The following is an 11,899-nucleotide window of genomic DNA, read 5'->3' as shown; positions in this document are numbered from 1 at the left end:
TTACAAAAGCACTTCTACAAAAGTATTTTTGTAAGTCTATGAAAGTACTTTTCGAAAAGTGCTTTTACAAAAGTACTTTTACAAAAGCACTTTCTCGAAGTACTTTTCGAAAGTACTTTTATAAAAACATTTCTACAAAAGTACTTTTATAAAAGTCTATGAAAGTACTTTTCGAAAAGTGCTTTTACAAAAGTACTTTTACAAAAGTGCTTTTTAAAAGTACTTTTACAAAAACACTTTTCCGAAGTACTTTCAACAAAGTGCTTTTGTAAAAGCACATTTATGAAAATATTTTTATCAAAGTACTTTTACAAAAGTAATTTTTCAATGTTAAAAGTGCTTTTATATTATTTTTGATATTTCATTTGGTTTGGATTGGACCCAATCCAATATTGGATTGGACCCAATCCAATATTGGATTGGATTTGATTTGATTTGTATTGGATTTGGACTGGATTAGGTCCAGTCCATTTATAAATGAACTCACATTGGACTGGATCTAATTGGACCAAATCTGTCCAATTCACACATCTACCATTTAGGTGTCCCACTCTCTATGAATGCCCCCATTATCTTCCCATCCTTGATCCGATATGATCCAAACTTTGTCTTAGGTGATGCTGGATCACTGCCTCTAAATAGCACTGTATCTCCAACATTGTCTCCATAGAACTTCCATGAAAGACCAAAGGAGGGAGAGTAGAAATATGGAAGGTAGTCATACTCATGGATAGTCTTTCCTTCCTCTCTAGCTTTGATAGCCTGCATGGATCAAAAATCAAGGAAACGTTATTATTGGATCCATGAATATGAATTCTTGCAATAGTGTTTCAATATAGTATTTAGAAGCAATTAAAGGGTAGGCCGCATTTTAAGTCAACTTTAGTCAGGGATTCCACAAGTTATTTTTGTAGAGAGAGCACTGATTTGCAGAACGAAACCTTTCACAGCCTGCTCTGCTGATTTGCTAGGGCATGATCAAACATGCTCTGCTCTCCCCATCTCATTGTACAACTTCATAGGAAAGGTAGTAACATTACCTACAACATACACATCGGGAACATTTATTCTGAAAAATCCATCGGTTGTGCAATCAAACAGGCCACATCATAAAATGTATATTGCAAAGATATAAGCTATGCCATGGCAAGACTATTTGAGTTTGATGTAGAACATTTACTTGAAAACAAGGACATATCAACCTTTCAATGCAGAAAAGCATATATCAACATTAGGGGTGTAAGCGAGCCAAACCAACTCATGAGCTACTCAAATTCAACTCATTAAATACTTGAACTCAGCTCGAAGATTATTGAGTCAAGTCAAATAAACTTGACTCGAGTCGAGTGGTTAGTCAAGCCAAGTTCAAGGTTCATAATACCCAATTTGAGTAAGTTGCAACGTAGTTGAGTTTCTAATAAAATATTATTTTTAATATATATTTTATTTGCAATATAAATAAATATTGATTTTTATATTAATTTATTTATAATATAAATAAATAAATAAATTTATAATCAAGTTTCATAAAATATTTTTATTTATAACATTTTATAATATTGATTTATTTATAATTTTTAATAAAATTTTATTTATAAATGGCTCAAGGTCGATCTCAAATAGATCACAAGCATTGAGTCAAGTCGAGTCCGAGTATGAAACTCAAAACTCGATCTAGCTCCAGTTGAGTTTCCAGCTTCAAGTTTTTGAGTTGAATTCGAGCTTGAGACAACAAAACTAAACTCAACTCATTTCCATTACATACTTATTTCGATGCAATAGGGACTAGGGAGGATTAATCTACCATTTAATCACCACACTCCCAGCCCTTTTTTAGCATATTTAACTATGTTAATTTCTTATTTTATTGATGTTTTGTTATTGATATATTGATGTACATATTCAGATCATATATTTGAACTTGGTTGAGATGTTGAAGCACCAAACCCTAGGCCAATTTAATCTAGAGTTAACCCAAATAGTTGATTCTATTCTAGGGTTTCATGGCTGAAATATTAACAACCCATGAACACCACTTAGTGGTGGTTTAAAAGGTCTAATTTTCAGGGGTTTGATGAGACAACATGTTAACCAATTCAGCCCATGCTTGAAAACCCAGCTAACTGAGGTTAAAGAATGACTAGCCCAAATCAACCTAACATTAGTATATGGGTTGAACTAGTTTTTGTAACTGGGCCCATATTCAACATCTTAATAACTAAAACCATTATTTCTTATGGGATGGTAATATATTAACCTTAATGGTCTTGGGTAGAGGTGTAAAGTGGGACGTGTCAGGCCGGCACGGCACGGCTCGCGGGTGGCCCACACAAAGTGCGGGCTGTCACGGGCCATGCCACCCTCCCCAGTGAATAGTTTGGGGGTCAGCCTGACACGGCCCATGGCCCAAGCCCGTGCAAGCCTATGTCGTGCCGTGCCGTGCCCCGGGCATGAACCGGGCCAAAGTTATTTTTGCATATTTATTTAAAAAATTGAAAAAAAAAATAAAATTTTAATTTTATATGAACTTTGATGTATATAATTGCTTATATATACAATAATTAAATAAATTAGTATAATAAAGTTGAAACAATTGTTTATTTTATTAATATAGTATATACTATATATTATTATATAATTATAATTTATATAATATATTATATATTATATACAGAAATATATAGAAATAGGATATATGGGCCATGCTGGGCCCACGGCCCGGCCCACTTGGTCATTCCATGTTGGCCCAACCCATGGACCTAAAACCCTAGGCCCAGCACGGCCCACGTGCCATCGTGCCGGGCCACGGGCGGCATGGCCCGATTTACACCTCTAGTCTTGGGCTTCCAAAGCCTTTTATGTTCTGTTGATTGTATATGATAGTTTGTGTGATGTGATTAGGGTAGTAGGTCAGGTCTAATTAGAATTGGGACCAAACCGATTATTAATTGGGACAAAATTATAGACCCAAAACCATCCCAATTAATAGTCGAGTTGATTAGGTTTAGACCCATTATAATAAAAACTATATCTTTTATTTAAATGATAACTTAAATTTTAAATTTTGATAATGTAACCTTAACAAAATTGATAAAAAAATACTAAATCATTTATATGTTAATAAATGAAACATTTTTAAATAATATTATCTTATATAATATTTATCAAACTTACAATTTTAAACAAAAAAGATGGGCACTATAAACTAGTAGGAGGAGCCTATCCTAAAATGGAATTCTCTCATAGTACTTTGGGCCTCCTAATATGATGGGTCAACATTTACCTATTATAAATATTTACTTTAAAATAGCTATAAACCTTGTCTAATGGAGGCTAAAGAGGAAATTCATACAAGCTAAGAGAATAAATGATCATTCACATAAAGTGGTGGGAGTTTATAGTTAAAACAGATGGCTCCATGAACCTATGCAATTCCTCACACTCTTAGAGGCATGTAAATGTCTACATCCTTGATAAAGAAGGAAATATCAGAAATAAACAAATGGGAGTGAACCCTAGAGAAAAGCCAATTCTAGAATGTGTTACATGAAATAATAAATTGGTTGTGGACTAATGTATCTCTTAAACATTTATTAGAAATGACACATGGACATTTTCTAAACTTTTGATGACAGCAAATTTAAGGATCCCAACTATACCGACTGGAGACATAACCTTAACATTGTCTTTGCATCTAAAGAGCTGGATAAAATTGCGAACCAAAAATCTCCAGAACCTTTTATTGAAAGAGCTAAGGAAGCTAGAAAGAAAGAGCATAAAAAATGGGAGGAGAAGAACTCTCTTGCCTATTGCTATATATTACCATCCCTAGACAATTATACCCAAAGTAATTTGACAATGTTGCCTCTTGTAAAGAAATTCTAGATAGTTTAAATCCATGTACAAGCATACTCATTCTACTTGACAAAAGGTTCTCAAGTCACTAATGACCACAAAGATGACTAAGAACTAATCAGTCCATGGCCATGTTATGAAAATGGTTGTTTTATAAATGAACTAGAAGCTCTTAGTAGTAAATTGAATGTTGATATAAAGGTTGATGATATCCTTAATTCCCTACTTCCTTCATTTAATTAATTTGTCATGAACTACAACATGAACAAGATAAAGGTCACATTGCAAGAGATCAACAATATATTGTAGAGAGCCAAGGAACTAATAAAGGACGCACAGTTTTTATGTTTTTTTAAGGTGGCAGAAGGCTAGCAAGAAAAAGAGAAAAGGGAAAAAATCTCAAAAGAACGCTAAAAAGTCCAATGGGTAGAAGAAAGACAAGTTATCTATATTGACCTATGTGCTTTTTAATGATAACAAACTCATTCATAGCACTAATGATGTAACAAGTTTACAGGTAACCTAAGTAAGCTTCTCTAAGCTATAATTGCTTTAAGCACACTTGTCGATGAAGAAGAACAGTAAGTGGAAGCGCTACTTGATTTAGTTGCCTGAGTTTCACATTTCCAACATCACCAATCTCTCCAATGAAGATGATTTAAGGAAATTCAATCATGAAAAAGCTACAAAAAGTTTTGAAGACATTAGAGCTGCTTAAGAGGATCCATGATATAATAACTCAACAAGGAGGAAGTATACGGCCTTGGTTTAAGAGTCATATCGTTAGGTTCTTAATGCTATTAGTTGCTTGAGTTGCACTTCTTATGATGCTCAACAAGACCAAACTCAGTTAAGTCAACTTTAGAGGTTTCTAGGCGTTCTTGGACTTAAATAAGCATTAGATTCTTAAAAGTCAATATTAAATGTCAAAGGAAGAACCCCAAAATCTTTGGACAAATGTTTCCAAGGTTTCAAAGAGTTGGGATATCATTAGTTAACTAGCCAAAGTTAGTCAACTAAACTTAACAACTAAGGCATAAATTGCTCAAAATCTATTGTATAGTTAACAACTCAAAAATGTAAAGTGATTACCTATAAAAGTTGAGGCATAGAAGGCAAAACTATACAATGTAGTCAACTATCCTAAGATGTATAGTCAACTACCTATGACAATTGAGGCATGAAATGCTAAACTATGCAATATAGTCGAATACCCATTGTCAACACAAGACTTTTGCTTATCCCCTTCCTAAACCTCCAACACATACCTTGAAATGGTGACTGATTTACGGTTTAGTGTTTGATATTGGTTTGTTCACAATATGCTAAATTGGACTAAGGCATTAGTATTCATTCTGATGCATTGTATTGGCTATTGATTGTTTTGATGCATTAGTATTATTTGGAGATTCCTGATGCATTCGTATTGTTTTTAGGGCATTTGTATTCTTTTAATGCTATTTCTATCCACAAGCTTCTTGCTAGAATGCGATGTGGTGCAGCCTTGAGCATGACATAAAACATATGATTCTGGATAGCTCATTTGCAAGAAATTGAGCTATGGTTTGCATCCTTTTTGGACATTTGTAAACTTCTTTTTTTCAGAATTTTAATCTAATCATTTTGTCAAAATATGTAATTTAAATTTTAAAATCCTAGCAAAAGGTTGTAGGTGAATTCTAGAATCATGCTTTAGAATTGATTTTACACTATATTCATAAAATTCAAACCCAACATGAGGATTCTTACTAAATTTGATGATTTCTACACAAATTTTTAACTCTAGAATGCTATCCAAATGATGACCTCTTACTTATCCAAGTTTTAACTATTTGATGAGTTATATTTAAGAAGGATTAGGAACATAAGAACCATGAGCGTTGAGGTTAATTGGTTCAAGCCCAGTAGACAAAAAAAGAAAAGCGATTCTTTTTATTGCTAGAATTCATTGAATATCCATAGCCCACCTTAGTAAAGTCTAAGATGGAAATGCCATCTTAGCCCCTGCAAGTCCAAGAAAAACTACATCACATCTCAAGGGCTAATTTAATGGGGCCTCTATAGATTCTACAGTGGGCAAACAATAGATAATGAGGGGTAATTTGGCACGACCTAGAAAATAAAGGTTATATGGACGCGATCTGCCTGTAGGATGACAACTCAGCAAGGGGAGCCTAGTCAATAATATCCAGAGTTCAGATGTTTGGCCACCTCAGCATAACGCCACTTCGGCGCATAATCGAGTTCGGGGCCCAAGAACCGAAGTGACACGTAATCAATTCCAGTAGCTACCCAACAGACTCTGAATATTATGGGATCACACCACATAACGGCAAGCCTTATCTTCTCCCCACTCGGATCGGGCGGCGACAATAAGGTTAATTGACTGATACGTTACTCCCCGACTAAAGCGGAAATGGATCTCGTCCATTTAGTCCACAAATCTCATAACTGTTTCGGGAAACCCGCGATAGTTCAGCTATATAAAGGCATCAATCCCTCCATGGTCCAGGTACGCACGATTATTTGCATCCAAGCTCTCTAGCACTCAAATTCTAGCTCACAACCACAACAGAATACTGACTTAAGCATCGGAGCAACCTCCCCAGGTCATCCACCCTGGTCACTCTGATCTTTGTTTTGCAGTTTGCTCCAACTCATCACTTGAGTATGTCCAAGCAACCCTCCAGCTAGGAGCTTCTAGATCGCGTATCATCAATTGACGCCGTCTATGGGATATGATCGAAAGGTCATCCCAATTTTTTATAGTCTCAAACTCAGTCTCAACCTTAATGGCATCATCCATCCACAACGATAAGGGTAACATGAACATCACTGGGGGGCAAGAGAAGCAGATAGTCGCTCCCCAAGGACCCTCAGTGACAATCGGTCAGTTCACCATTCCCCTGACCGCATCCGGGGTCCCATCACTGTTTGCGCCTCACACTACCCAACAAGTGAGTGTCCCGCTCCCCCAGGTGAGCGCCATATTCTCAGAGCCTTCCATGATTCCCCCTGGGATCGGGCACTCCCAATACAGCGACCTCGTCCAAAGCATTCAGACAATGCAGATTCAAATGTAATAGATTCATCAATTCCAACAGTATTATTTTTATCAACAGTATCAACAGCAGTTCCCACCATTATAACCAAGCTAGTCGACGAACAACCGGTGCCAAAACGCCCGCCAATCTCCTCCCCGCAGGGAGAGAACTTCGCAGGTACTGGTCCCTCCTTCGGGACGAACCCCGCCATAGGGTGTTGTAGGTGACCAATGTACTCCCCCTGCTTCCTAAAGAGAAAGGTCGAGGAATAGGCCCGAACCCAACCAGCCCGAGAGGCGCAACCGGCAGAATTCCCATGTGGAGGATCGGCCTGAGGTCCGAGGTGCAGCCTCCAAGGGAGACCCCTCGGTTCCTCGCAGCAGCTAGCATCGGACGCACGATGAAGAGGAAGCAGCGAGGAGAATCTCTGAACTAGCTCACCCTACTATTCGAAGTACGATCGGAGTACCTAACAACACGGAGGCCGACAGTACGAATGTCGCTCCACAAAAAAGCAGCAATGGCGACGTTGCAAGACTCGCTGTTAATCAGCAAGGAATGATCCAATAGCAAAGCCCAGCCATCCAGTAGATCAAGGTTGGAAAAGAGAGGAGGTGAGCTTGGTGGCCATAGGAACAACGCCTATTCTTTTGAGTTGGCCTTCCCCCTATCACCCGAGCTCCTAGCGGCCCCAATGCCGAAAGATTTCAAGGTCCCGCCACTAGACAAGTACGATGGGTCCTTTGATCCTAATGATCACGTGGACGCATTCCAGTCCCAGATGCACCTCGTCGGGGTCGACGACGCTTGTATGTGTGTGGCTTTCTCCACCATGTTCAAAGGAGTAGCTCGAACCTAGTATAGAAATGTTTACGACACACTTCATAACAAGTAAGAAGTGTTCGAAGTCACAGGAGAGCTTTTTGAACGTGGTGCAGAGGGAGGGAGAGTCGGTCCGCAGTTATATCAAACACTTCAACGAGACATGCCTGCAGATATCGGACCTTGACCCAGCAGTACGTCTCACCACAATGCGCAAAGGCATCACCCACAAAGAGTTCAAGTGGCACGTCGTGGCCAACAAACCAAAGAACATCACCGGATTCCTCCAGTTGGCAGATCAGTTTATTAGCACTGAAGAGGAGATAAACCAAAAAACTGACAATCATCCAGGAGAAAAGAGGAAGAGAGAGGAAGAAGTGACTAACAACAAGAAAAGAAAAAAAAAGTAAGTCCCCCAAGTGAAAAAGCAAGTCCCCGAACTCGAGGAGCAAATCCCCCTCGCGAAGTTATAGGTCGGGTCAGCGTTCCAGGACCCCTCTAGTGGAGAGGACGAACTATACTCCCTTGAATGCAAAGCGGGGAGAGATCTTAATGGAAATCAAGGACTCCTCTATCGTCAGATGGCCACCCAAACTCCGTGGAGACCCAACAACCAAGAACCTGAACGTCTATTATCACTTTCATCGGGACCATGGTCACAACACAGAAAACTATAGAAACCTCCACGATGAAATTGAAGAACTGATCCATCGTGGGTACTTGAAAAAGTACATTCTACATGAGGAAAATGAACAGGGGAACCGACAGGGAGATCAGAAAAAAGACACCCCAAAGAGCAGCAGACAAAACGAGCAGCCACCTCGCCTGCTACCAGAAGAAAGACCGATCCGTGGGGTGATTAATATGATCACCGGGGGATCTATTGTAGTAGGGTGCACAATAGCAGCTGGGAGAACATCATTCCGAGAACTAAAGCATGAAGCAAAGAACCCACCCAAGCGGCCTCGGATCGAAGAACCAATGTACTTTACCAAGGATGATGCCCATGGGATCCAGTATCCTCATGACGACACCCTGGTCGTGAAGATGGTCATCTATGACTTTGAAGTAAGGCGGATCTTAGTGGACTCAGGTAGTTCGGCCGATATCCTCTTCAAAGAAACCTTTGACAAGTTGTAGTTACAACAAAGCAACCTAAAACCAACAGATGCCCCACTAGTAGGGTTCAGCGGAGAGGAAGTTAGGCCTATAGGTCGTGTCACAGTACCAGTGGAGGCAGGCACATAGCCAAATATTGTCCGGTTCGAGAACACATTCTTGGTGGTCACTACTCCATCCCCATACAACGCAATCATAGGTCGGCCTATTACGCATGTTTTACACGCAGTAGTGTCGACTTACTATCTTGCGATGAAGTTCCCAACAAATTTCGGAGTGGGAGTAGTACGAGGCGACCAACTTGAGTCCCAGAGGTGTTATGTGGCTGCCCTCAAAGGAAAAGCAAAGTTAGTAGAGGACGTCAAATTGGAGCAACCGGCATACTACAGCGAGGAGCGAGCTGCCCTGATGAAAGAGACAGTCTACATACCGGTGTCTAAAACCGAATCGACCAAGACTCTCCATATCAGTGCACTCGTAAGCGAACCACTCCGAAATCAACTAGTAAATTTTTTACTCAACAATTTAGACGTTTTTACTTGGTCTGCGGTAGAAATGCCCAGAATTAACCCTTGTGTCATAACTCACAAACTAAATGTGGACCCTTTAGTTAAGCCAGTCCGACAAAGAAAACGCAGCCTCACCCCGGAACGGTGGAGGGTAGTCGATGAGGTCGAGAAGCTCCTCGCTACAGACTTCATCAGGGAGGTCCATTACCCGAGCTAAGTCGCAAACTCAGTACTCGTGAAGAAATCCAATGGCAAGTGGCGCATGTGCGTCGACTACATCGACCTGAACAGAGCCTGCCCAAAGGATTGCTTCCCCCTACCCAGAATTGACCACCCGGTAGATGTAACCTTAGGACACGAGTTGTTGAGTTTCATGGACGCCTACTCCAGCTATAGTCAGATTAGGATGGACACGGTTGACCAAGACAAAACTGCTTTTGTAACCGAACTAGGGATCTACTACTATAAAGTTATTCCCTTTGGTTTGAAAAATGCTAGAGCAACCTTCCAACGACTTATAAACAAAATTTTTGAGCCTTTGATTGGCAATAAAGTGGAGTTTTATGTTGATGACATGGTCGTGAAGACCCAGTTCTCTAAATCTTTAATTAACGATTTAGACATTGTTTTTCAAATTTTGAGAAAATTAAATATGAAATTAAATCCGAATAAGTGTGTCTTCGAAGTCACTTCGGGAAAATTTTTTTGCTACACAGTCAACCGACGTGGTATCGAAGCCAACCGAGAAAAGGTAAAGGCAATTATAGATATGAGACCATCTTGAAAAATAAAAGAAGTCCAGAGGCTGACTAGCCAGGTAGCAGCCCTAAGCCATTTCATGTCTAAGTCGGCAGGTCGATGCCTCCCCATCTTTAAAGCAATTAAAAAGAATGAGACTTTCGAATGGATCGAGGAATGTCAACTCACGTTTGACAAGCTCAAAAGGTATCTAAGTACCACCCCAGTTTTAGCCTGACCTGAGGAAGGAGATGTTTTGAAGCTATATCTCTCCATGAGTGACGAGGTAGTCAACTCATTACTAATCAGGGAGGTAGACCGGGTTCAATGGCCCGTCTACTATGTAAGGTACTGCAGGATGCAGAGACCAAATACCCCGACATCGAGAAGTTGGCATACATGCTAGTAGTAGCAGCTCAAAAATTACGTCCATACTTCCAAACCCATACCATCGTCATCCTTACGGATAGACCTCGGAGGCACATCCTACTTAAGCCCGAGGTGTCCGGGAGGTTGACGAAGTGGTCCATCGAGCTTAGCGAGTACGACATCCAATTCGAGCCACGACCAGCGATCAAAGCCCAAGTCTTGGCGAACTTCATAGCAGAATGCACGTTCAGCGCACCGGCCCCTAAACTGACTGAGCCCGCTCACACGTCGGAGGCATCAACCAGTGCAGCACTGGTCCCGGTCGTAGCAGTACCGACCTGGGACGAGGAGCCTTGGATCCTCCATGTCGATGGCTCGTCCAACCAATGAGAAAGCGGTGCGGGACTGATACTGTATGGCCTGAGCGAGGTGAAGTTGGAGTATTCTCTCTGGTTCAGATTCGAGGCATCGAACAAGGAGTATGAGGTGCTAATTGTCAGGCTCAACTTAGCAAAGGAAATGGGAACGAAGCACCTCATCGTCTGTAGTGACTCTCAACTGGTAGTTAACCAAGTCAATGGTGACCACAAAGCTCATGAATTGACTATGGCAGCCTACTTAACAAGAATCAGAGAGATCCTATTGAGCTTCAGCTTCTACTTCATCAGACAAATCCTGAGGTCCAAGAATGTCGAGGTTGATGCTCTATCATGACTAGCAAGAACAAACGACAACACTATGCAGACTGTGTACATAGAGGACCTACCTCGGCCCAATATTCTTAGGGGGCAAAAGAGGCCACTCCCATGTTGCAAGCGAACCGAGCTGGATTGATTATTTGCTCCACGAAACCCTACTTGTAGAACACAATACACCTCGGAGGGTAGAGCATCAATCAGCCAAGTATGTCCTCATAGACGGACGGTTGTACAAGAGATCATTCACGCTCCCCTACCTACGTTGCCTGCGACCCACAGAAGCTGAACTTGTACTTCGCGATATCCATGAAGGTTTATGCAGAGGACACCTGGGGGGTAAGGCCCTTGCCCAAAAAGCATCAAGGCAGGGCTACTAATGGTCCACAATGAAAGCGGACGCACTCGAACTCGTCAAGAAATGTGATAAATGTCAGAGGCAAGCCAACATCCTCCATCAACCTACTGTCGATTTGAAGTATCTTACTACCCCATGGCCCTTCGCACAGTGGGGAATCGACATCCTCGGTCCATTTCCGCCAGCAACCGGAAAAGAGGAAGTTCTTAGTCGTAGCGGTAGACCACTTCACGAAGTGGGTGGAAGCCGAACCACTATTAAGCATTATAGCTTGGAATGTGCAAAATTTCTTTTGGAAAAACATCGTGTGTCATTTCGGACTGTCCAAAGTCTTGATTTCGGATAACGGGAAGCAATGAAGATATTAAATTCTAAAAGTGGTGTGTTGAG

The 11,899-nt window shown here is 40.7% G+C and overlaps 1 protein-coding gene across 1 annotated transcript; it reads left to right on the top strand.

The window, feature by feature from the left end:
• Window positions 1-8,273: 8,273 nt before the first annotated feature.
• Window positions 8,274-8,861, top strand: LOC104586948 (uncharacterized). The gene has a single exon (XM_010244352.1). The coding sequence runs from the start codon at window positions 8,274-8,276 to the stop codon at window positions 8,859-8,861; it is 588 nt and encodes a 195-aa protein (XP_010242654.1).
• The last annotated feature ends 3,038 nt before the right edge of the window (window positions 8,862-11,899 follow it).

Source organism: Nelumbo nucifera, chromosome 2, assembly GCF_055504915.1.
Source record: "Nelumbo nucifera cultivar China Antique chromosome 2, China Antique-T2T, whole genome shotgun sequence".
Taxonomy (NCBI): Eukaryota; Viridiplantae; Streptophyta; class Magnoliopsida; order Proteales; family Nelumbonaceae; genus Nelumbo; species Nelumbo nucifera.
Note: the sequence above shows the minus strand (reverse complement) of the source record. Positions and strands in the feature narration are given on the sequence as shown.